General features: G+C 37.2%; 1 protein-coding gene across 2 annotated transcripts in view; it reads left to right on the forward strand.

Moving 5' to 3' along the window:
• The window catches only part of DOCK10 (dedicator of cytokinesis 10), a 154,127-nt gene that overhangs the window by 16,969 nt on the left and 109,747 nt on the right, over positions 1–27,411 (forward strand). Inside the window, exons 1-2 of one of the 2 annotated variants that reach the window (XM_063306684.1) lie at positions 12,446–12,649; positions 24,545–24,664. In XM_063306684.1, coding sequence (XP_063162754.1) covers positions 12,545–12,649; positions 24,545–24,664 — 225 coding nt within the window. In that variant the 5' untranslated portion in view covers positions 12,446–12,544. Of the gene's footprint in view, positions 1–12,445; positions 12,650–24,544; positions 24,665–27,411 lie in introns of those variants that run through there. The other variant, XM_063306683.1, reaches the window with a different exon arrangement.

A 27,411-nucleotide genomic window follows, 5' to 3' on the forward strand; every position in this document is an offset into this window, starting at 1 on the left:
AAGCACATCAAGGACACGAGGTTGCGATATGACAGGAATACCATCTGGTTGGGAGGGGGAGTGACACGCTTCGTAGGAAAGGGAGCTAGCTAAGGGAATGTAGTTTAAAGTAGGTTTTGGCAGGAAGTCTTTAGTCACAGCTCGCCTTCTGTACCGTTCATTATGCTTCAATAAAGCAGTTCAAAGAAATCCAGTTTCTTGACTGTGTATGAATGCTTGAATGAGCAGGTGCTGACACACAGTTCAAAAGCATCTATCTTCCTTCGCTCAGCCTTCCCTATGGTCCAGCTCTCACAGCCATATGTTGCTATGAGGAACACTATTGCTTTAACTATGCAGACCTTTGTTGTCAGTGGGATGTCTCTGCTCTTAACTATTTTATCGAGGTTTGTCATTGCTCTCCTCCCAAGAATTAAACGTCTTCTGATTTCCTGGCTGCAGTCAGCATCTGCAGTAATCTTTGCGCCTAGAAATAAAAGTCTGTCACTGCCTCTACATTTTCTCCCTCTATTTGCCAGTTTCAGCTGTGTTTAGGAAGTCAAATCTATTACCGTGTTAGTCTCACATGAAGATGGTTCTGAAAACAGATTCTGAGAAGTTAATACGTAAACTACTCTTTAATGAAAATCCTGCAAAAAGTAGAAGCTATCCAAGCTTACCAAAAGGTCATTTGAACAACAGCTTTCTGTTGTAGATTTGAAAGTATCAAGCGGGTGCTTTAATACACATGACTTGATCCTGTCCAGCAATGTAACCCTTAGATAAAAGCATGCCAATGATTAGATGCTGCTCTATTTGTCTTTGAAATCCTTATCAATCTTAGGAGGATACCATTTGGTAATATTATCCTGTTAGAGTCTGTTTCTTAGTTACAAATTAGCTCTTGTTACAAACTTGGAAAGATATATTTTCCCTTGGATTTATGAACATTTCAGTCCTTGCTCTTGGAAGGAAGCCTGCAATAAATGCAGTATCTGTGATTATTGACAAATTTGGGGCTAGTATTTTTGCTAATTCAAGAATTTCTGGATTACCATTTGAATAAATGTATAGTATAGCTATGTTTTAAATAGGCACTACCTTTTTTAAAAAAAAAATTAGGCACTACCATAGTGCTTAACTTTATTTTGACACTTTTTTTAAAGAGTGTTCTTCCATTCTAAAGTAACTTTTAACTTCCAAGCACATGTAAAGCAAGGGTGGCCATTTATTCAGTGTATGACTGTGCAGAGGTCTGTGGGCTATGCTGATGCATGTACAGGAGATGGTGATATGGTTAGTTGATTTTCTGGCTCTAATAATCTTAGGGAGCCCAACTCTAAAATTAATAGTTTTATGTGGAAGAGAAGAACTGTTTGGACTGTAATGTACATGCTTCACCTCAAACTATGCTAAGCTAAACTTGCTCTATTTGGAAGGCCCTCCTGCTCATTTTTCGGTCTAGTTCCCATATAGAACCTTGACTGAACATGCTTTGTTTAAGAATCTGTGTGTCCTACCTATGAAATCATTTGTATGTTTGCAATCTTCTCATACCAGTTGTTATTTTTCTGATACTCAGTTTAAGCCCTATTCTTTTACCTTTATTGTCCAGAAGTTACACAGTAGCAAATATCAGCAAACATTGATATATACACTATCCTTATAAACAATTCAGTCTTTATAGGGTCAATCATTATCTCTGTATTAGCTAATCCAGATCTGTTGAGTTCACTGGAAATTTTTCCATGCATTTTATTGTGATGTTATTGGAGTTCAAAATCTTTTCTCATTTAACATTTACAGTTGCTTTAGTGACAGTTTTCTTAGGCATACATATTTTTGACTGCAAAAATCCAAGCAAACACTGAGCAATAGAGGGATATTCTGACTTTTTGCTATCCTCTAGCAGTCCCTGGACTTTTGCAAGCCAGGCATGTTATCCCTAACTTTTCTCTCTCTCCCAAGGAAACAGTATTTTGATAGTGTTCTTTGCCAACAGCTGCACTTCCAGATTTATACATAGAGAAGATAAAGTACAATCTCACGAAAATCCCAGCTTTGTTTTCTAACTAAAAGCAATTTAAATGAATTTAAAATATGTACATATTTTGCAAATCCAATCATTATTTGAATAAGTATTTTCTATGTGATTGATTATGTGTCATCAAGTCATTTTCGACTCCTAGCAACCACATAGATAGATTTTCTCCATCTTCTATGTAAGGGACCAATATTCCAATGTTTTCCTCTTTAAAGGCAAAACATAATCAAATAATTTTAGCAGAGAGGCAGGAGGTAGCTTTTGCTCTGCTACTTGGCCTTCTACTTTGCGACAATTGTAGCCTTTATCAACTGTGCCCATTGAACTGTTTTCCCATATATTTGCACTACAAAGGCATTTGAGGGGAAAAGAAATTTTAGAATGCTTTTGTGAAATTAGAATGTTAGAGACATACTTTCAAACCCTGACAAAGAATATCCTATAGTTTACAAAGCACAGCCTGAATGATGGATCCTGTGATAAGTCTCAATGCTGCCAGGGACATTGAGCATTGCCAGTTCTCTTCACATTGTTATGTGAGAAGATTTTAGGCATCTGCCAGTGTTGGTGGTATGAGAGAAATGGGTATTTTATTTACACTGTGGTTCTTTTGTGGTTATTGGGACTGTCTGGGAATTGATTCTGGGACTTCCATCATTTGTTGTGGGCTTTGAAATTTTATACTTTGCAAGCAGAAGCACAATCAGGCCTCCTTTCTGTGAACTTTCCAAAACAGCCATCTAGCTAAATAAAATATAGTTCTATTACCCTTTGTTGAAAGTAGAAAACTTTTTGAGCTGAAGGGCATATATGGAATTTAAAACCCAAGGTGCTTGTGTGTAATGACTGCCATGGTGGATGTGCTAGCAATGAAGCATCATTTAGATTTGTGGAAGCATGCAAAGTGGGATGCCACTTCATTTCATTTCAAAGGGTTGATTTCATCAAAGTTCCAATGAAGTGAAGAAGGTAAACCAGAAGGGTTACTCTCCTACTTTGTGTACTTCAGAATACTCCATTCCATCCCAGCAAAGAACTGGGCAGCAGCCACTTTTCCTTTTTATTTTCTAAACCTTCCAGTGGAACCCCTGTAGACATGGAGACTAATGCTTTACTTTGCACCATGATTGACTGTGCCATCAAATCACTATCGACTCTTAGTGACCATATCGATAGATTTTCTCCATGATGATCTAGGTCTTCATGTAACGTGTCCAAAGTAGGTTAATTTAAGCCTGGTCATTTGTGCCTTGAGTGAGAATTCTGGGTTTATTTGTTCAATGGTCCATTTGTATGTTTTCTTGGCTGTCTACTGTATTCACAGGAGTTGTCACCAGTACTTTGCACCATGCCAGTTGCTTGTTTGTTTGTTCATTGGAAAAGCATCTTTAAAAAATACAGTCAGGGCAGGTAGAGCATCTGGTAAGTATCATGAGAGGATCCTTTGCATATACAGTAAATATGTTCAAAGGCACCATGCTGATTATTCTTTTCTCTATGGTAGCCAAGAAATTGACCTTTTGATGGAATAATTCCATGTTTCTAATATTCTGTATCCCAGGCAAGTACTTATGTACTCTCTATTTAAGCACATTCAATGAAGGGGAGTCTACCACCTCTCTGGGTAATTGATTCCACAGTCAAACTTTTGTTTGGAAGTTTTTCTAACATTCATTTTAGTCAATATGTGACTAAACCCATTATTCTGTGTCCTGCACTTGAGAATGAGAGAACAGTCTTGACCTTCTATGTGACATTGTTTCTAGTAATTGAATGCTGTCATATTCCCTTTTGGTCATCTCCTCTTAATGCTAAACATGCCCAGATCCTTTACTCTTTCTTCAGTTCATAGTCTCCTAATAATCCTTATTGTCTTTTCTGAATACGATGCAATTTCTCTGAATCTACAGTATATCTTCCTGATGTATGGTGCTTGGAACTCAGTAAAGTACTTGAGGAGGGATCTGACCAAAGTAGAATTTAGTGCAAAAGGGACTGAAGCATTTTTTAAGTCCAGAACAAAATAACATTCAGAAGCGGTTCAAACAGATTCCTCCCTAAGTATAAGAAAAAGGAGAAGATACAGCACAATCAGACTTGCAAGAATCTGTTACTCTAGCTACTCTCAATAAAAATAGTTTTATCTTTCCTGTGGAATAGATTTCCTGTTCTGTCTACCTTGTGTGCTGACACCCACATCCTATCTGTGCACATTTGATTTTTATATCAAAAGTAAATAGCTTGGCACTTGTTTCTATTCAATTTCATTCTGCTACTTTCAGCCCATTTCTCTAACCTCTCAAGTCTGCTTTAGATTTGATTTATGCCTTCTGCAGTATTATCTCTCTCACCCAAATTTGTTTCATCTGCAAATCTGATAAACATTCCTTCCACCTCTTCATCCAAGGTATTAATTGAAAAACTGAAGTGTAAAAGACCCAGGACTGATCCTCAAGGCACCCAATTTGCTACTGTATATGTTGTCTACTGTGAAACAAGTTAGGAGTATGTTTTTTTAAAGTGAGGCTTCAGCCTGTTAATAATTGTAGGCTGAGAGGAGTTATGGTTGTTGCTTGGCATGATTAGTACTGGGGTCAAGCAGAGTTTGTTTTGTTCTTTTCTTGTACTGCCTGCCACACATACCAGCATACCAGTATTCTTCCAGGTGCAATTCAAGGTGCTGGTAATGATCTACATGGCATGGGACCGGGATATTTGAGGGACCTCTCCTCCCTGGTTACGTCTACCCATGCCATCAGATCTGGCAGGAGAGACATGTTACGGGTCCTATATACTAAGGAATGTCATCTGATGGGGCCCAGGAATAGAACCTTTTCTGCCATGGTGCCTGCCCTGCAACCACCCTTCTGGCTTTAGGAAGGGTCTGAAGACTTGGCTGTGCCATCATGCCTGGGGGTCTGGCAGGAATGGTGAACTTTGGCAGTGGCAAATGTATGTAGGATTCATATTCACCGGCTGACTGTGATTATGGAGTCCTTGGTGCTCTCTGAACTTGGTTGTTTGCTTGCAGGCATTTCATTGCCTGACTAGGCAACACCTTCAGTGCTAGAAGGGAATGGGGTTTAGTCTCTGTTTATATACACTAGTTGCCCTGACACTATTGGTGGGGGTGTCGTTCTCTCTGGAGTACTATCAATAAATATTTGTTTATATATACTATAATCTCCTGATTTCTTGCATGCAGAGTATATAATAATTGGCAATGAAGAAGGAAATTTGCTGCCAGAGAGACTTTTTAAAAAAAGGTTGTGACAGGAACCAGGAACTAGGCTTCATCCCCTCTACTCAGTCTGCTGTGTATATTAACTGGTTACATTAGTTCACTTTGAAAAATTTATTGTGAGCCAGACAATTTCCTGGGAGTCTCTGCAGAAAATTTATTTATTTATTTTTTACTTACTTACTTACTTACTTACTTACTTATTTTGGGGCCTGGAACATAAGAAAATAGAGATTCCAGACTTGAAACATGCATTTCTGACAGTTTGTGGGGCTAAACCATTTGTAACTGCCTGATCTCTTAATGCATCAGACACACCAAGGTTCAGGTTGTATGCTGAACCTTGATACATTAAATAAGCAATTATATGAAGAAAATTACATAAGACTGAGGATACAGCCTTTGGATGTCTAATGGTTTTTGTGGTGGTAGTGGTGGTGGGTGCCTTCAAGGCAGTATTGATTCCTGGCAACTGCTTGGACCATTCCCTGCAGTTTTCTTGGCAAGATTTCAGAAGTGGTTTGCCATTGCCTGCTTCCTAGGGCTGAGAGAGTGACTGACCCAAGGTCACACAATAGCTATGAAGACTTGGACAGTACATTTTGCTTTGCACTCAAAGAATTGATGTGTCAAGCATTTACTCAATGTAAGGCAAGATCAAGGCCATTCAGGATGTGCCAAATCCAAAATGCAAACCAGATTTTCAAGAATTGCTCAGCTTTTAGATTTTTTTCACATCTTTTTTGAAAATTCAAGGCCACCTTAGTAGAATCTTTGCATCACTTGCTGGATGAAGCAGCTATATGGCATTGGACTCAGCACAACATAGCTTTCCAAGCTATCAAGAAGTTAGTCATCTTCTATTCAGTTCTTGTAATGAAGAGAAGACTTTAGTTATCATCTATGATGCCTCATCATTTGGAGTTCATGTTGTTCTCAGTTAAACAGTGCCTGATGGTAGAGATGTGCATACTGAATAATAATCTTGAACAATGACTTCAGGAAGGGTAGACAAAAGAACCATTGGCTATAATACCAGGGACTAAGAAAATCCATAACCTATGCATATGCTTATTCTTTTGAAATTTGGATAGACCATGAGCCCATCCTGGGAATTTTTACTCAAGATAAACCAACTCTTATTATTCTATCAACCCCTATACAATGCTGGAACATCTGCTACATATAGCTGTAAAATCTGAACTCAATATATATTATGTCTGCAATATTCACACAATATATTAAGGAAGTTATCCAATAAAAAATGTGTCAAGATTTAAGCTTGACAAGCTCATGCTGACCTCTGGTAATTACTGCATTATTTTGAAGGTGCTTACAAATCAATCTCATTACAATGTGCTCTAGATATCTTCCCACATATTGATGTCAGGCTGACTGGTCTATAGTTTGCAGAATGTTCCACTTTCCCATTTTTGGAAATAGGGACAATATTTGCTATCTTCCAGTCATCTAGCACTCCATCAGGATTTCTCAGAGATAATACATAGAAATTCATCCAAACCATCAGCTACTTCCTTCAGATCCATAGGATGCAATTAATATGGTGTTGGACATTAAACTCATTAAAAAAAAGGTGTTCCCTCACCATGTTTTTATCTATGTATCTCAAACTTCAACTTTGTTCCTCTATTCAGTTTTTTACAATTTTCTGGTGGAATGCATAGATTTTCTTGGGGAAGATTGAGTCAAAATAAATGTCAAAAAGTTCTGCCTTTTCTCTATCATTTGTTAGCACTTTGTCTTCTTCACTGAGAAGCTGATTTGTATCTTTTTTCTTTTCTTTTGAATAAACTGTGTCTTAGGGAGATCTTTTTTATTTTTTAGCATCCTGAGTTGACCTCAGCTCAATTTGGGGTTTCATTTTTTGTTTTTTTGACAGCATCTGTAAAGTTCTCAGCTACATGGACTAGCCTCTTATGATCTGGTCCTTTTTCCATTTCCTGTGTCTTTTTTCCCCCTCTTTAGCTAATGTTACAATATGTTAATTGCTAAATACAAGTTGAAGACATTACTGAGTATTTGAACACTAGAGATAGTTACTCTGTCAGACCCAACATCAGTTGAGAAAAAGTGCATATTACTTTCAGACAACAATGTGCAATTGTGAGCACATTTGAAAGAGAAAGAATTTATTAATTTCATGTCGTGTCATTTCATTTCTATATTGCCAGAATAGAAAGACTCTTGGCAGTTTAAAAGTGTAAAAAGCTACAAGTTAAAAACAGTAAAAGTATAATAAAAACAATTTAGCACAATAACTTTTATCTTAACCACCAAATAGCATTAGCCAACGTAGCATAATATTAATATGCTCTGTGGAATAACTCTGTCTTGAACATCATTTGAAATGATGCCAGAATAGTTGCTGATTTGGCCTTGGAGAAAAAAAAATGCCATCTCTGGACCTTGCTGACCTCATTTTAACTAATTTCAGAGTAAAGTAAATGGATAAAATTATTAAAAAGTAGAACAACAATTACTTTTATAAAAGACCGGAAACACTTTATGGCTTTTTTGTTGAAAATGGATAAAGATAAATTGGTGATTTTGGGATTTATTGATTAAAAAGCTTTATTTATGGGAAGAGGGAACCATTATATGTTATTTGGGATGGTGGAAGTGGTAATTACTATGTTTGTAACTGGTGCAAAGATCAGAAATTGCTTCTTAAGATATATTCCTTTTTATCTCTCTTTTCACTTTTTCTTTTATTCTTTCATATTTCCTTCTTTTTTTCTACTTTTCCTTTCATGCCTCCATAGTTTTCTAATCCTATGTAAACAATTTCTAATAATATTATATTAAAATATTTATAGATAAAATGATTAAAAAGTAGATATGGAAACATGAAAAAAAAAGTTGACTTGTGGTTTGAACAAAAGATGCCAAATGGTTATTTATTTACATTATATAGTGAAGTAAGTTTCAAAAGGGTGTTTTTTTTAATAGCTGAAAATACTTGTTTACAATATTATCTACATAGTCATGTAATTGATAGAAAAGCTGATGACAATGCTGGCCTTTTAAGGAACTCAGGGCTTTAGGATGCAACCATATCTGGATGGAGTGTGAGGAAGGAGTTCCTAGCAGTTTGTTTAAACCATCCTTTTGAAACTGATGATTTTCAGCTATGATTATTTTTAACTCCTGTAATTGGGGAGTTGGGGGTGGGTGGCGTAGTTCTGCGCTGGTTCACCTCCTTCCTCCAGGGCTGATCCCAATCAGTGTTGATAGGGAGCAAGAGATCTGACCCGCGGCCCCTCCTTTGTGGGGTGCCGCAGGGCTCAGTACTCTCTCCACTCCTTTTTACATCTACATGAAGCCTCTGGGCAACAGCATCCCTCATCACGGGATGAGGTATCATCAATACGCCAATGATACTCAATTATACATCTCCGTCCTGGGTGAAGTAAGTAATGTTGGCACCCTTTCTCAGTGCCTGGGTGCTGTGGGGGTCCAGAATACCTGAGGGACCGTCTTGTCCCCATTACATCAACCCGTCCCATGCGGTCATGCAGAGAGGGCATGCTACAGACCCCATTGGTGAGGGAATTCCATCTGGTGGGGTCCAGGAAATGGGCCTCCTCTGCAGTGGCTCCCACCCTCTGGAACATCCCTCCCCCAGAGATAAGGCAGATTCCATCCCTGGTGGCTTTCTGAAAACAACTAAAGACCTGGTTCTGCCATATTGCCTGGGGGAAGGGAGGTAATCTCTCTTGGAGATGGCTGGTGCCCTAAAATGGCCCTTTAGATATACACGAGCAGTTTTGTATCTACTATCGTCATCTGGATTTTATATTATATTTATGTCTTATACTATATTGTTCTATTGTATTAGATATGTATTTATGATATTTAATGTTTTTATTATTTTTGTAAACCGCCCAGAGTCCGTCCTTTGTGGGAGATGGTTGGTGGCAAAATTTAATAAATACATAAATAAATAAATACTACTCTGTCAGAAGCCTGATTTAAATAAAATGCCAGAACAGCAGTCATAATTACAATTCTTTCTGATAGTTGGTGGAGTTGATAGGAATTTAGAGTTTGCCATTTGCTGGGAATATAATGAGCCTAAAGTTGTCTGGAATAGATTGATTCTGTTCTGAGGTAGATTAAGCTTTGTGTAATTATTTTTGGATTAGTATCTTCTTCACAAGTCTTCAGAGCATCACTGACTTACCAGAAGATTCCTAGACAATTTTAAAGTTCCCCTTAAAAAAAGAATTAAGTATTAGTAGTAAAGGAGAATGAAAAATAAATTTTAAAATAGATTGTTTCTTCATTATATCTCTGTGATTCACACTGATGGACTCTGAGCCAGCACTGCAGAGTTTAATCTTTGGGAATATTTTAGAGCAGTTTTTCCCAACCTCAGCAATTCCGAGAAGTGTGGACTTCAACTCTGGCTGGGAAATTCTAGGAGTTGAAATCTACACAACTTAAAGTTGACAAGGTTGAGAAACACTTTTCTAGAGTAAAGGATTTTGGTGGGAGTTCTGCCCATCTGAAGGTATGACCTTACAAGTCAGACTTATTACCATTTCCCTCAGTTCTTTTCCAACCACTAAAGTTCTTAAGAATAAAATTTGACCTTTCTTTGGTATATCGCTTGCATTTTTGGCCTCATAAACACCATTCTGTACATGCCCAAGCTGCTGAAGCAAGATTCCCCTGTTTAACAGCCTCTCATTTTGTTTGGAGGAAAGGCACATAGATGAAATCTGCACTGTCAGCTTCCAAGCCTATTGAAATTGCTTTTTGGAGTTTCAGGTATCTTTCTGGAAAAGCAAACTTGGGCTGACTACTGTAAGGTGGGAAAGCTTACTTCCAGTTGTGGCTGTAAAGGGAAAGAGTGAAAACAAATGAATTAAAATTAAATTAAATATTAATTAAATATCCTAATTAAAATATTGTTACTGTATCTGCCCTTTCAACTGTTTTTCATTCTTTCATTATGAATCAGACATAAATTAAAAGCCATATAAAGGAAAATGTTTCGAAGTATCCTTTTTCCAAACTCTGCCCGTCCAGTATAGCTTTCTCTCAGTATACACAATTGTAACCCTACCCTTAATCTAAATAAATAAATAAATAAATAAGTTCCCAATCTACATCTGAGAGAATGAAGTCTGAGCTGCTCCATAGTTTAGCAGCTCTCTCTCCCTCTTTCCCCAGAAACTAAGCACTGCAGAGAGCAGCCACACAACAGGTTTCATTAGACAGACAGAGCTGTCAGTGGTGGCCAGCCTGGGTGGAAAAAGGTAGAGAGAAAACTGTCCCACACTGCCTGGAGGTCCAGCATTAGATAATTGCAGTGACAGAGGAAAGCAGTTCTGGCCAGAAAATCCCAATACAAAAATAAACCAGCCATAACTAGACTTGACCAAGTGATTATTAATTGCACTGAAGCCAGTTCTTGGTGGAAACCCTGCTCTGTTTCATATCTGACCACCATCCCTTTACTGAAAAGAATATGGCACCGCAATCTGAGACATTCTGAAATTTCTAGGGAGAAATGATTATTCTCCCTGTTGTACTTCTGTTACTTCAAACTAAATTTGCAGACAGTCTTCATTTTAGCAGCAGACTGTTTGTGCTGCATTCTATTGCTGTAAGAATATCTAAAGTTTTGGAGGCACAAATTGCAGTTTCTTAATGTTGAGCACACCTACTTAATTAGTTTATTTCTAATTAAGTAGGTGTGCTCAACATACGTATCTGTATTAAAAGAAATATTTGGTGTTATATGAACACCTCAACCCAGTGGGTAGTGAAGCAAGAAATTATTAGCAAAAAATTAGACCAGGGGTTAAACATGGAAGATCATGAAACTTCCTATATTGAGTGCAAAAGGGGTTGTTTTGAGCATTCTGAAATGTTCTAAGCTTTATTCAAACTCTATTCATTTCATGCTTGGAAGTGAGTTGGTTCAGAACCTGAAATAATTTTACATTGTTTGAAACTGCCCATTTTGTACTCAATACACCAGTTTTGTAATCCAGATGGGAAAAGTTTCACAAAGTTTCACATTCAAAATACTTGGAAAAAAATGTTTTGCACATTATTGGACTTGCTGTCAAGGTCTACCAGCCCAGAAACATCTCTCAAACATTGTCTCTAATGCTCAAGCCAACCCTATCTGCCTAGGCAAGAGATGAATAGGCTAGTTATATAAAGCCTACCCAATTGTATCTTCATGCAGTATCCTATGGGGCACTAGACAGAATTGGGGGTATGGATATTGCAATTTGGTATTCCTTGGAATAGTGATTCTTTAGTAAGTGAGTTGCTTGCCTGTAAAGACTTTTAAATGATTTAAAACTAGCCAACTCTAAGTGGTTTCTAAGCATTCAGTGTTCACAATAACAATACAATAATACAATAACAAAGTAATAACATATCCTGCTACAGTTTGTGTGATTGTGTGCTGCTAGCATCATTGATAGGGAGATATGACTTGGTTTCATCACAAGAGCCATTGTGAATTAACTCCCTTATTGACAGTTCTGAGTTGTCTGAACCAACACTAAGGAATGACATTTATAACTAAGCCATTATCAATTTATTTTTAAAAATCAGCAATTCTTGAATAATTCTAAACATCTAAAATAGACAGGCCACTCTTACTCTTAAATTGGAAAATGGAAGAATGTTCCAATAAGTGAACTTGGGTCATTGAGACTTGGTAAAGCAAAAAGCAATAATTAGGGAGAGAAATCACTAAAACTGTCCAGAGTCAAGGTCACATTGGAACATACAACTTTTGCAGTTTCATAATCTGATTCTGTTAGTCAATGTCATCCATTGACACTAGTCATGGAAGACTTTCAATCTCTTTAAGAAGTTCTCTTCATGTTCTTTGTGAAGAAGAAACCTGTTTTGTTCTTTAGCTACTCAGGTTGGAGTTTCTAATTCAATACAGCTAAAGTGTATATGATATAATAATGTTCTTCTAATCTTAGGTGGGTGGGTGGATTCTTCTTATGAGTGGGAATGAAACAGGTAGTAGGAAACATTGTGACTAAGGCTTCATCCTTATTTGTCATTGAAGAAACACAGCATTACTCAGAAAGGAAGTAATGATTTATTACTGAGTTCCAGGTTCTTTTTTTTTTTCTTGAATGCAAGTTGTAGAGATAGCATAAGTTAAGTGTACATATACTTCCTTTTCTCACAGTATTGATATAATCATCACTGAATGAGGGCTGTGTTTTTCTATTATGGATTCCTTTGCTGCTTGAATTTCTACTGACACAATGAGTTTCCGGGGGAGAGTATTTAAAAAGGACCACAGTGAACTTTGGAGAAAAAGGAGAACAATTAGACGAGTTTATCAAGGAGGTATCCACAGTGTGAGTTGTGTATGTATATAAATGTATATGCTTGTACTATTTCTTATAACTAATTTTGTTAATGCCGCTTCTCTTTTGGGTGTTGGGCTTTAGAGCAGAATATATTCTAGTATTCCTATTTTATCTCAGTGAATAGAGCAAATTGCTCTAGTGAAATCATAGTCATACAATTTCTGGAGACCACTACTGAGGAGTGTTGGCCAAGCCATGTTGGTTAGAAGTTATAGAAATGGAGTCCAACATATCTGGCAGTTAGTAAACTGGGAAGGCTCTGTAAGACATACAGTAAAGAGCCAGTTCGATGCAGTGGTTAAGGCAACAGGCTAGAAATTAGGAGTTTGTGAGTTCTAGTCCCGCCTTAGGGATGAAATCCAGCTGGGTGATTTTGGGCCAGTCAGTCTCGCTTAGCCCAAAATAAAACGTAAGTTTATCTATGAGAAAGGACCTTCTAATTTGGCTGTGAATTAGAGAATGTGAATGGGAGAAGAGGAATGAAAGAACTAAATAATAAGCTGTTTGGAATTTATTGTGAATGAGTTATAATTACTAATTCAGATCACTGTCCTGAATATATGAAAGCACCTGTCAAGTTGAAGTCAAACATTATTTAGTAAATGTATAAAGGGGAGGTCCTAAATATTTGATAAATAAATAAAATGCTTTTTCTTTATCATCGTCATAATCTGTAATTTTACCATGACATTATAGGCTTTATATCTGAATCTTCACAGAAATTCACTGAGTCTGTACTTATATGATTTCTTAAGGGGGGGGGGGGAATCCAATTTGTTAGGAGAGTTGAGGGAAGCTGCAAAAAGAGTAAGCATTTCAAGTAAAAGCCTCAGCCTCAAACAGGCCATACTCTAAAGATACGCGTGATTTAATTTCTCTATATGTGTATATTAAAGCATGTGTGCATAAAGGGAAAGCTGTAGGAGTGAACAGTGTTAGTGGAATGATGTAGTAAAGGATAGCTACAGATTTACATTTCTGTTTCAAGGAAAAGTTTAATATTTTTGAAATGATAAGGATGGAAGGATTTAGCCAGTATATAAAAATTGTTTCCTTGCTTTAAACCCATCCAGTGCAGTGAATAAAAGTAAAGATACAGAGAATGTATTAATGGGAATGATCATGCACCAATAGCAGAGTACATGAGTTTCCAATGAAAGTTCAGTTTTGAATCCCTACCATCTCCAAATAAATAATTAGGCAAAACATTTGGCAAAAAGACTTAACAAGGGAATCTAGAAAGCCAGTACTACCAGGGCATTCCTACAGTCACCAGTTTCACCTCTTAATCTCTCAGTGGTAGTATGCAAGTTTTCCCACTACTGTATTCTTTTCATTCATGCACTAGCCGGAGGGAGAAAACTAGTTGCTGGTAGTCCCACTTCATTCTTCCCTCTCCACATTTGTTTTTGCAACAAGGAAAAACCAGACAGCCATTATGGGTACAGAGTGGCAAAGTCATCCCTCAGCAACTTAAAAATGGTGTCTTGGCTGTAAGAAGAGTAGAGGACAAGATGAAGTGGGAGCTCCCACCCTTGGAAAACTTCCTCTTGTGCTGAAAATACAAGGGAAATGCTGCAAAATTCTCTGTGCAATGTTTCCTCTGGAGACAGCTAATCCAGTCAGCCACGGATTTGGCTTTCTAAGCAAAAGGTTGGAAATTTTGGAACCAGATAGCCAGTATACTGCGTTTGTATTTTTGTATTCAGGTAGGGAGACTTTATTTGACAAGATGTATGTTTTTGTCTGCTGAACTTAGTAACTGCAGATGATTTCTTATTTTATATATCAATAAGGGTTTGTTTCAGAAAGACCCCATGGCTGTTTTGCTTGCATTTACCATCTCTTTAACTAAATAAAATGTTACGTACAATACCAGCAATGCTTGATGGATGCTGAAAATGATGATTTTATAGAGAAATAAATTCTGTGCAAGACAGAATGCCAATCTGGTTAGAAAAATCACTGGAAAAAGGCATCCTTATAGGAACACATTAAAAGACTGTTGTGAGACTTTAGCTACAATATTTATCAGACTCTGCTGTGCTGGCTTAGTGAATGTGTGTCCCCTTGCAGGAGTGTTAATCTGTTTAATTGCACAGACATATGGGCAGGGTACTTTCTATATAGGCTTCTGTTTTTTAAAAGCCACATCCTGTTTTAAAAACAAGATCTTAGAGCATTAGCACAAAGAATATTTTTAGTGATAGCATTACTTGCACAGTGGATTTTTAAAATGGTGCTGTTTAAACAGGAACTGTATTCTGAATCTTCTTCCTCTTAGGTTAAGATTAAAGAATTAGTCATTGTGGTATTCTGTATTGTTGGTGTGTTTCTCAGTGGCTTGTTTAACTTCCAAGACAGTACAGCTTTCCTTGACTTCACTTTTGTAGTTCATAACCCATTCCTTCCCAATCAATTTCACAACTGGAGCACACTAAATACTAGCCTCAAGTTTGGCATAGTGGTTAAGGCATCAGACTAGAAACTGGGAGACCATAAGTTCTAGTCCCACCTTAGGCACGAAGCCAACTGGGTGACCTTGGACCAGTCACTCTCTCTCAGCCCTAGGGAGGAGGCAATGGCAAACCACTTCTGAAAAACCTTGCCAAGAAAACAGTGGGACTTGTCCAGGCAGTCAGCAGGAGTCAACACTGACTTGAAGGCGCATGCACACACACACACACACACACACACAAGATGTTAGTATATGGGTAGCCATTTTTTTCCCCTGAACAGCTGGAGATGCCTTCACTATATTCTTCAAGGACATGATGCATGTGAACCAACACATAGCAAAAACTTAGAATAATTCCTTTGTTTTCTTTAAAACACTTTTATAAGACAGCCAGTTTGGTGTAGTGGTTAAGGTATCAGGCTATAAACCAGGAGACTGTGAGTTCTAGTCTTACCTTAGGCAGAGCCAGTTGGGTGACCTTGGGCCAGTCACTCTCTCTCAGCCCTAGGAAAGAGGCAATGGCAAACAACTTCTGAAAAACCTTGCCAAGAAAGCTGCAGGCACCTGTCCAGGCAGTCTCTGAGAATTGTACACAAACAAATAATAATAATAACAATAATAATATAGTGTTGGGCTACAACGTTTGAAATGTCTTTAAAAAATTATGTCAGTTTACAAGCAAATATAATCTACTTTGCTAGATTCTACTTTGCTGGAGAAAGAATTAACTTTGCAAAACATGTTGCGGGTCAGTCACGCAATGCTGAGAGGAGAAACCGAAAATTCTTCCACCGACGTTGTCCAGCTGCAGCCCTGTGCCCATGCCAGGGGGACTGTTCATGTGGCAGCCTTGCACGAGCTCCGTTGCTACGCAGCTGCCATCTGTCCTTTCTCCTGGCAAGTGCTTTCATTGGCCAGCACTGTTTTTATTTTACCTTTTATTTTTAAATCATTCTGCCCATTAGCTCAGGTACAAAAGCTGAGTTTTAGACCCAGTTGGAAGGCCTTGGCAGTAGGCAGAAATAATGATGAATGTAGGTAGACAAATTCTGTTTGATTAATATTTTGTGCTATGCCAGGCAATAGGGTTTGTTAATATAAGCATCAGCATTCATTGAAAAAAATCTGAAGAAACAATGCAACCTGTAAAGTGAAGAAGAAAATATGTCATAAGTATAAGAAATTATTCTTTCTTATATATTGACAAATGTATGAAATCTTGGAAGAGTCATCTGTAAGAAGGTACATATATGTAATATCTCTCAGGTTTCTATATTTCAATGATGCAAGAAGTAAAAAAATACTGGCAACTGCATTTTTGTTAATTACTCAGTGCATCTATTTATTTTTAATGTCTTGATATTAACATTTCTTGATATTTGAATCCATTGGATATGTGTATTTCAATAGGATCAAAATGCATGCATCCATGTCTCTTCCAGCTATTTTGGTATAATGTGACAATAGAATTGTCATTTTAACATGGCCAACACTGCAGGTTTCATGTATTTTTGTAGCAAATCCAGTTTCTGAGGTTAAACAATTTTCAGTTTTGTAAAGCTGTAACGTGATCTTTGAACACTGACCAGCCAATATGCTTGTAATTTTGCAGTCTTGTTCTTCATATAGACAAGGGTATATAACTCAGTTCCAATTTTCTTCTTTTGTAATTCTGCTTATTATTAATTTTGATATATATTTGATGCAAAGACTTCAGAAGAGATGCCTTGCAAACCTGCAGGAGCTAAATTGTGAAGCAAAGTTGCTGTGCGTGCAGGTGCAGTTTGTCCATCAGTTGGGAACAGCTTCTAAAATACTTGCATGAGCCTCTGAAATGATGCAACTGCCTTAACAATTTGAAGAGATGCCCCATTTGTGCTCCTACACACTGCAAAGGAGCTTTTCTGAGGGCTATGCAGAGCCCTAGTATTGCACATATTGACAAGCACTTTCAGGACAAAAATCTACCAACTGTAAATTCTAAGTTATGTCTCCCTGTTCACAGGAACAATCTTCCCACCAAATCTTCATCTTTGAGGGATTACAGTTTATTCACTTTCAGCCAGACACAGATTCAGTACTTCCACATCTTCATTTGATTTAGATTTCCTGTTTCATGTCTACTTCAGCCTTAACAATACCTCACCTGTTTTAAGCTGCAGTCCCTGCAGACTTGTTACACACAAACTCACACAGATGGTGTGTGTGTGTGTGTAAGGCTCTGATCAGTTCTGTCTGAATGGAAAGTATGTACAGCTGTCAGCCAATGATTTGCTACTGCATCACTACAAGAGCTTTTTATTATTCATAATTGTATGTACTTCCTCTGATAGTAAATTTCAATGCTAGAGGCAATTCTTTTTTATTCATCAGAGTTCTCCACGGAGATTAGTCTACTTTGCATTGCTGTCTACAATGTTATAACTACATATTTTCAGGTCTGAGTGTTTCATCATTATTTAACAATAGCATTTAAATTGATTATAGATCCAAGGCTGCAGTAATCTCATGGAACATCTGAATATCATTGATGTACATCAGTGTTTTTCAAACTTGGCAACTTTAAGAAGTATGGACTTCATCTCTCAGAATTTCCCAGCCAATTCTGGGAGATGAAATCCACAAGTCTTAAAGTTGCCAAATTGAAAAACACTAATGTACATGATTCTAAAGTAGAGAAAATGTTTAGATTGCAGAAGAGAAGTGGGGATCCTTCCTGTGCTCTGTTCTCCCACATTAGAGCTGTGGTATTTTCTTCTCATAATGAGAGTTCCATGTTAAGGGTGTAATTTAGCCCAAACCTGAATATTCATAAAAACAGCCTATTCTCCATCACAAGAGAAACAAATACACATAATGATTTAAAATATATCCTAAAGCAGAACTTCAGTAAGTGACCTCAGTCTTGGTTCAGCGCCAATGCCCTCCATCTCAGGAGCTCACAACTGAGTATCTTCTGTGTCCTCATAGGTTTTTTTGTTTGTTCAGTCATTAAGTCATGTCCAACTCTTTGTGACCACATGGACCATAGCATGCCAGGCCTTTCTGTCCTCCACTGTCTCCTGGAGTTTACTCCAATTCATGTTCATTGCATTGGTGATGCTATCTAACCATCTCATCCTCTGCCATCCTCTTCTCCTTTTGCCTTTAGTCTGTCCTTCCAATGAACAGTCAGGCTTGATTTCCTATAGCTTAAATAAGTAACATTTTTGTTTTCTTCTTATTGAATGAACATACTTATTAACTGGTTGTTTGACTGGTCTTGAAAATGCTGAACAACTCAAGTTCTTACCCTTTAGGGTAGAAATGAGTTATCTTCTATCTACTGTACCTAATCATGAATTTATTAACAGGTTCTTGTGGGATTAGTGTGCTGTACAGCAAACCACACTTCATTTTTCTTCTTTTCTTTTTTTCTTTTCGAGTTTATTCCTCAGGGTTTTTTTCCCCCTGTGGGCACTAGGCAGGCAGCTTTTGGAATGGTGCCATTGGAAGTCATATTCCATCCTGAGCCAGTTGTTCCCTCAATTGAGTTTCTAAATTGACTGAGCTCACTTATTAGCAGATATACACATTTTTATATATTGTATTTGTTTTAAGTTTATTGTTTCTAATCCAGAGTCCTAGCTGTTGCTGGAGTACAATTTCATAAATTTTGACAATTAGCTGCGATTGATGAAAATATACTAGAACTTGGTGTACATGGAATGCAGTTTCCTTCAACTACTAGACTATATCCAGACCTGACTGAAGTATTAAGAACTTCTTTTAACTTACAACACAGGCATTGATTTGTGTAAGCTTGAAGTCACTGAGATTTCTCAAGGCTGAGGTGGAAGCATTTAGTCAACAGCCGCTGGAGATATGACATTGGCTCTGATGTTCTCCTGGTATGACTCAGGAAGACTCTTTTCTAGAAACTATATATAATGATAATTAGGTATGGAAAGCTATGTTTTGATTAAATTATATCCTAAGCCAAGGGAAACATCATGATTCAAATGTATTTATGAAATAAACAGTTTAGTTAAGAAATCAGAAACTAAAAAACTACACACACTTAGTATTTTGTAAGCTCTTCCCTGTAACTTGGAAAACCTACATTCAGGATAAATAAAATGATCTCTAAACAATTTTATTTACCTAAGGTAGAAAATTTAGGTTTAACCAGCTCAAAAATCCTTGTCCTAATAAGTTACTTCAAAACACTGCAAAGGGCAATGATATAGCTGTCATCCCAAAAGGTGGGTAAATAGGGTATATTTAAAACCTCAGAATGAGGAGGGGAAGCAGATAAAGATTTGGATTCTGTGACTGGTAAAGTAAAGGTAAAGGTTTCCCTTGACGTAAAGTCCAGTCGTGTCCGACTCTAGGGGGCGGTGCTCATCTCCGTTTCTAAGCCTTAGAGCCGGCGTTGTCCATAGACACTTCCAGGTCATGTGGCCAGCATGACGACATGGAACGCCGTTACCTTCCTGCCGAAGCGGTACCTATTGATCTACTCACATTTGCATGTTTTCGAACTGCTAGGTGAGCAGGAGCTGGGACGAGCAACGGGAGCTCACCCCGCTGCGCGGTTTCGAACCGCCGACCTTCTGATCGGCAGCTCAGTGGTTTAACCCGCAGCGGATAGTTTACCCTTAAATCAGAATGATTCTTGTGACCCAAGACTGGTTACCCAAATCACATTTGGGATGGGAGAAGAGAACTGCATAATTCTCTTGCAAGAGAATTATTGATTTAATTCTAACTGCATATTATTGTTTCCCAGTTATCTTATCCAAACTAGTTACACAGTAATACTTTATATATTAAATGAATTGCTACTGCTTATACTTCTCCCACTCATAACTTGTAACAATCAACTTCCCCTTTTACCTTTGTCCAAAGCTGATTAATTGATTTCTCTGAAATTTTATGTAGTTTTTCCTCACTATAGGATCCATCACTGAAAAGTACATAGTCTTTCTAAACACAGATATTTAAACACAAGCACACACAAACACACATGGATTTTAAAAGTAATTCAGAAAACCGGGCACTGAATTCTATGGAATTTTGTATTCTCAGCTCCTAAGAGTGATTTAAATTTACTGTAAACAATAGAAGGGAGGGAGGGAGGAGAGTACAACAAAATAATAATTAAAAACAAAAAAAGTTATAGGCAATTTAAAATATTATCTTATAAAGGCGTATACTCAACCCTTGCACAAGTTTCTGTGAATTTGGGCACAATTCTTCCTTTCATGAAGATCTAAGTTTTGTGAAAATTCTATCTACTTTTGTTTTGTTTTTTAAAAATTATTATAATTTTTTTAACCATACTGAACAATGGGATGGCAGAGTCCGATGTGGGAATCAACCTGAAATCAATGGAGTAACCTAGAGCTAGCTAGTCCTTCTTCCCAAATGTTCTCCTTCTGATTAATATTGTAGAATGTTCTGAAGATCAGTGGCAGCAAGGCAATCATTACTGCGATTTGTTGGTTCCTACTTCCTACCACATTGTAGTTGTGCTTATATGACTGCCCAGCCAACTGCCATCCTGGAGAAAATGCCCTTGACTAGCACTGGCACAGGATCACTGAAGGTCCAGTCAAGCAGAAAAAAGTCCTCTCTACTACCTACTAGCTGCTGAAAATATTTCTTGGAGACTATCACTTCCTGACACTTAAAAAAAAAATTCTTGAAAAGAAAACATCCATGGTACTCAGGGTCAGTGTTACTACATTGTCCTGTTTTTTTCAGGCAGGTCTAGGACTTGCTGACAAAAGGAAGACAGGATTAATCCTCTGTATGCACAACATGGCTGATGCTGGGAGGTTAGTTTAGCCCCAGATGTTTGGAGCCAACTAACTTCCCCCAGTCAGTTGTGTCATGTGAACTTGAAATAAAGGGTTCATTTCTAATACCAATGTTGATTTAGCATTTGCATGACATGCTAGCTCCCCTCTTGCCTTACTTAAGTATATCATGTGGATACACCCAGAGGATGTGTAAACAGTCATGAGATATCGGGATTTGCTTACGTGATTTTTCTCATAGATATCCTGCTTTGCGGTTCTTAAATTTCAAAACTTTCCTAATATACTTTCAAAAACCATTCCAAGGGTTCAACATCAGAAGTGCAGAATAGGAATGAGGCAGGGGAAAAAAATCTAGTTTGCACATTTCAGCATTGCACGTTGAAGCCTTCAAGAGTTGTTATCAACTTAACATTACATCTGACAGTGCTTTAGATGCTGAGCACTGCTTTTCTTCTCTTGACTGCAGTCAGATACTGAAACCTCAGGCACTGCTCTGTGAAATCAATTGGGATATTTTTAGTCATTGCTGGAAGAAATGAAGTCGTTACCAAAAGAAACAAAATAAGGTTTTAGGAGATGATGTTATTTGCTAATAAACATGCTATACACGGACATCCATGGAGAGGAAACTGATGTCATTGTGTGTCATGACATCACTCAAATAACACAAATTGCATGCTTTATTTTGTTGTTTGAGTTATGACACATGGCACATCACTGAATGTTACTACCAGACACCTATGATGCTACACAGGATTTAAACAAACTTTTAGATATTCTGTAGCTATGAACTCTAATTCTCTCCAGCTCTGGCATTAACTCTAACCAGGTGCATGTTAAGTACAGCCTGATTAATGAAAATGAATCAGGAAGTCTCCATTTTGTAGTCTAGTAAATAAAATAAATGGTCTGGGGGGGGGGGGAAGGGGTAATAGAAGAAACATTATGTTAAGTGCCTCTTTTTATAGCCCCATCATCATTTGCTCTAGCTACATAATTCATTAGTTTTTTGAATCTAGCAAATATTTAAAAAAAAATAGAAAAAACCCAATCCGAGATTGCCTAATTGGTTCATTTCCAGAATAATTACATTTGGGAGAGACAATCCTGCGACTATTAAAACTTTAAATTAGCCGAGTTCTGTTACAAATTTCCCAGCAAGCCTTGCTAGAGAGAAGTGAGCTAACTCAACCGTCGTGAGATTTCTGTCAGCTTTTCTGAGAAATCTCTTGGAGTAAAAATGAAACTCTCCACTAAAAATAGTAATAATAAAAAAATTCTAACCACGTATTTGAGGGAAGTCCCTCTAAAGATGTAAAATGAAATTCACTTCAAGGCCAGGAGTGTCACATCTGAAACCACTGCTCATACAAAAATTACTACTGAGCCTTGAATGTTAAGAATGACAAACTCTTAGTAATTCAGAATTTATTTTTATTTATTAAAAAAAATTATATGGCTGCCCAAATCACTCACGGTGACTCCAGGCAGCTTACAGAAATAAAACCCCAAATACAAAACCCACTACACCCCTACCCCGCTAGCAACAACATTCAGATAAACCACTTCATGGGCTCTGTATCAGTCTGGGATCCCCAGGCCCACTGGCAAAACCATGTCTTCAGGGCCTTTTGGGAGAATATTAAGTATTAAGAATACTGGGACGATAGGGAACAATTCAGATATCCTTTTCTCCTTCCTAAAATAAAAACATGACAATATAACAAAGAAAGTTGTGTATCTCTGATTACAACATATATTTTCTGAAGGCCATATCACAAGCTGTATATGAAGCTGAGGATGATCAAACTGGGTTGGGTGTACATAATTTACCTTAAAGGTTCTTTTAAAGAGCAAAGTTCTTCTCCACTTCTGTTACGTTAGGTTGCAATTTTGCTGAAGCTTGTACCAACGCAATTCAAGGATTGGTAGAATTTTAATAGTGTAATTTACTTTGATTTAAAAATAAATTATTTTCTTTCATTTTCCTTTACTACCTATAGTAATTCAATTTTTTCTTTGGTTTGGGCTTGTAATAATAGTACATGTAACATATTATTCAAATGAAATTTCAAAACCTGATTTATTTAATATATTTTGTCATCAATCACATTACAATTTGGAGGGGCTCTCAGGATAACTTCTAAGAGGAAATACTCCAAATCCTGGGCCTCCTGTTGAATAATACTGGGCCTGTTAAAGCCTCCAAGGCTGGCAAACTCAGGAAACAAACTTGCATTTCTGGAAAGATCTGTATTGTTAGTATAGTAATGGAATTTGAAAGCCTGATTAAAAAAACCTCTCCAGTTCAGTTTATGCCTAGCATAATTAAGGCAGAGTTAATTTGGGTCCCTTTCTCACCCTTCCCTCCTCCCCTGGACTAAGGAGACTCTTGCAGCAGTCCTGTTTTCTTCCCTTTGTTCCAGGGCCGGCTAGACATTCCAGCCCAGAGTCAGACACTGATGTTGAACAGATGCTCCAGGAAGTATTTAAGAGTTGTCATATCACCTGTAGATTCCTATGGAGTTTCCAAACACCACCATTACAGGAAAGGTCTATAGAAGCTTGAGAAAATGAGATTGCAGGAAGATGTTGTGTCAGTGACTGAATGTGATCTACTTGTATGTGTTGACAGACAGACAGACATATAGATAGACTTTCTTTCTTTCTTTCTTTCTTTCTTTCTTTTTCTTTCTTTCTTCAAAAAACTATGTAGAAATAGTTATGCATTCTTGTTACCTAAAAATAGTTCATAAAAGTGAATAGTTTACTTTCTTCCTTTCCTGTGCATGATGTCATTGGCTTTTCCATTCCACACATCTACATTCAGCTTTGGTCTCCCTTTCTTTTTCTCTGCCTGAGTTAATAGCAAGATTCTTTTTGTCTTTCTGAAGATATGTAAAACAACCTTACTTAGTCAATGAGCAAGCCCATCTCTCTTTTTATGTAGCATATCAAAGGATGTGCAGTTTTACCTTTTCTTTGGCTATTTCTTCTGAGTGCTTTTTAAAAGGCTCATATTGCCTTTCAGCAATAATAGTATTTTCTTGATGGCTGAAAAAGGTATAACCCAGCTCTTTACTGGAGAAAGTACGGGGTTGGCTGCCAGATAGTTTATCCTGACAGAGACAAGGATGAATGCCAAGTTAAACAGAGCAATAGTACTTTTATTTCTAGCAAATGACTTGAATTTAAAATGTGGCTAAGCACAAGAGAGTAATGGGGATGAATCAGCTCATAGCTCATGGAAACAACTGAAATTAAAATATGCAATTCATTTAGAAGATAATTGCATATAGTCACTCAGTATAGTTAAAAGAAATGTGGACAAGTTCCTCAGCATAATGAGTAGGTTAATGTGACAATGTAGTATGATTTGATATTACTCTCATTTTACCTACATATTCACCCCATCAGGAAATAATCAGACTGATAATGAACATTTTGAGCAGCCAAATCCATCTGGTTATATGCTCAGCTTCACCATACCAAGCTGCACAAAAAAAGGGACATTTGCATAGCACCCATTGTGTGAAAGGATATTGGAAATGGAGCCCCAGCTCCAAAAAGAAATACTGTACAAGGAAATAATAGAAGTTGATTCATTTGTGTGTTCTGTTTCCTCAGCAGGAGAAACACAAACTTCTGGAACCTCTGGATTATGAAACAGTAATTGCAGATATTGAGAAGAATGTTGAAAATGATCATCTGAAAGACCTCTTCTTGTTCCCAGAAGATGACTTTTCAGTGAGTGCTTGGTGTTTACTAATAAAGCTAAGTTTCATCTATACCTCTGTCAAGATGTTCCAGTTTCTATGTCATCATATGAAACAGTATTGTGGTCAGCTTTGTTTCATTTTTTTTTAATCCAATGAGACACTCATCTTAATGTAAAAAGACAATAGTTTTGGCCAAAATAGTTTTTTTTCTGCCTTGTAGTTTTGACCTTTGGAAGGAAGATCACCGAGCTAGGTATGAAACAGTAGAAAACTAAGAGGCTTTCAAGATTGATGTTAGCCCATCAAGGTAGGCGGGGTCATGAAACAGATTCCAGAAGTCTGGCTGGAACTCCACTGTATTGCTATAGGCTACAGTAACAGACTCTTGAAAGCCTGACTGAATTTTCCCCTCCCTCCCTCTATACTCTAATACGATGTTTCTCAACCTTGGCCACTTGAAGATATGTGGACTTCAACTCCCAGCAATGCTGGCTAGGGAATCCTGGGAGTTGAAGTCCACACATCTTCAAGTAGCCAAGGTTGAAAAACACTGCTCTAGATGAATTAGGAAGAAGTCAGTCTTATTTCTCAGGCTTTCTCTGTTTCCTGGGCTTAAAACATATTGTTGAAACCATTGTCTCTGCCTCATGTCTCCAAGGCTATCTCCTTGGCACTCTACAGAAACAGAGCTAGTAAAAGACTCATCACATTCGTTCTCTTGATAACTCAGGGACACCATTTCTTGTTAATACTGTGCTGATTAGGCTCTTCTCCCCCACAACAAGAATAACCACAAGGTTTATTGGGGAAAAATGGTTCATAGATTCTTTAACATTATATAACATTCTTCTCCTATATTTTATTCCAGTGGAAATTATAAGTGGTAAAGTATCATTCATAAGCTAAGTATTCTCCCTAAATGTATAAAAACTTCAGTATAAAGGATATATGCAGTTCCCTCAGTTCATAATGCAACACTTAGAGATCATTGCTTTTTGAAAAATTGGGCTGTTGACATATCATTTTGACTATCCATTGTGTTTATCTCAAAAAAAAAAAACTCTTAACAATTGTGCATTGTTGTGAAATAAAGGGAGCAAAAGCCAGGAGATGATGTTTTTCAGTCATGGCTCCTTTGTTATGGAATACTGTCCTCTTAGATATCAAGTTAGGCCTGATCATAGCAGTACAAAGAGATTAAAATTATTAGTTTAAATATTACAGTGTTGTGGTTATTGATTGTTTTAATATTATGTTTGTTTGTTTGTTTGTTTGTTTATTTAATATTTCAAATTTCTATCACCGCCCATCTCTCCCGAAAAGGGGACTCTGGGTGGTTTTTGTTACTTTTTGTGGATGTTTTAGTATACCATCATGGATTTTTAAATTATTTTATATTTTAGTTTTTGTTGTGGTATTTATGTTAAATATTATTTTCTGGTTCTTTAACTGTAATTCTGTAAGCCAACATGCATCTGTCTGGATTTGACAGCATACAAATCTAATAAAACTAAATAAATAAAACACTTGGACCAACTTATTCCAGGTGTCTTCTCCACAGCAGTTTAAAATAAAATTATTTTATGAACAGGAAGCAGTTCTCTGTGGTGAGAATGCTTCTACCAAATTCTCAGAAGAGAAATTTGTTGAAGCTTGAAGAATTGCTATGAAATGCTGCACAGAACTTTCATACTTTTGTTTTTTGTAACATTTGAAATTTATAATTAATATTTGCACATTTTGAGTAATATTGCATAAACCAGAATATTGGTTTTAATATGAAGTTTCTCAATATTTGAAAAAAAAAATAGCATTTATTTTCATGTACTTTTATGGATTATGAGATATTTGAGCAAAGATAGCTGAATAATTACTACCCCTAATCTTTTGCATTAAAAATGAGCCCCTGTTGATTTCCTTTTCACTGTGATGCTGCAAGTTTGACAGATGCTTTGCAGCTGGCTTCCCTAACACTTGTGATTAACACATTTCTCTGTTGCCAGTATTCATCTTGGCATTGGTATTGGCATTGGTAAGAATAATCATGTAAGAGAAACAACAACAGAAAACTATTGTATCAGTTCCTTGCTGCTTCCTGGGTTTTGCCACAAGTAACCACAATCTTGTTCTAAAGAACCTTTTCAGTGGAAACCTAATTAGAATGATTCCTGAATGAGACTAATATTGATATAAGTGTTCTTGGCATTAAAAGCAATGTTACATGCTTTTCTCCTTATTGATAATGCCATTGTGGGAGCAAAGTAATTCATCCATTACTTTGCCATAGTAAAGTCATCCCAAGATGATTTTATTTCAGCAGTTTCTAATTGGTAACAATTAATCTCCATGTGATCAGAAGTGTTTTAGAAATTGGGGGGGAGGGGCTGAACTAAACCTGATAGTATCAGGTATGTCCCCACCAACCCGTTTTCATATTGGCCACTTACAAAAGGAGGAAAATTTTTAAAAAGAGCATATGGAATCTTCTTGCCTTTTCATGCTATGATACCCTTGGGCAAGTCGTTCTTCCAAGAGACCTTTCTCCATTCCTGGACTGTGCGTGGCATCAGATCTATGAAAAGAGAAAAGTATGTGGAATAAGCCTTGCATTTAGTGAAGCAGACAAACCTTTGGTTCCAATAATCTCTTGTCTGTCCCTTGTACATTTAATATAGATACATTAAACTTAGTTGAATGCCATTGGTTTCGTAAAACAAAAATGAAATTAGAGTGATGCATCAGGAAATAAACAGGACAGGGAGGAAAATATGTAAT

Source organism: Candoia aspera, chromosome 6 (assembly GCF_035149785.1).
Source record: "Candoia aspera isolate rCanAsp1 chromosome 6, rCanAsp1.hap2, whole genome shotgun sequence".
Lineage (NCBI taxonomy): Eukaryota > Metazoa > Chordata > Lepidosauria > Squamata > Boidae > Candoia > Candoia aspera.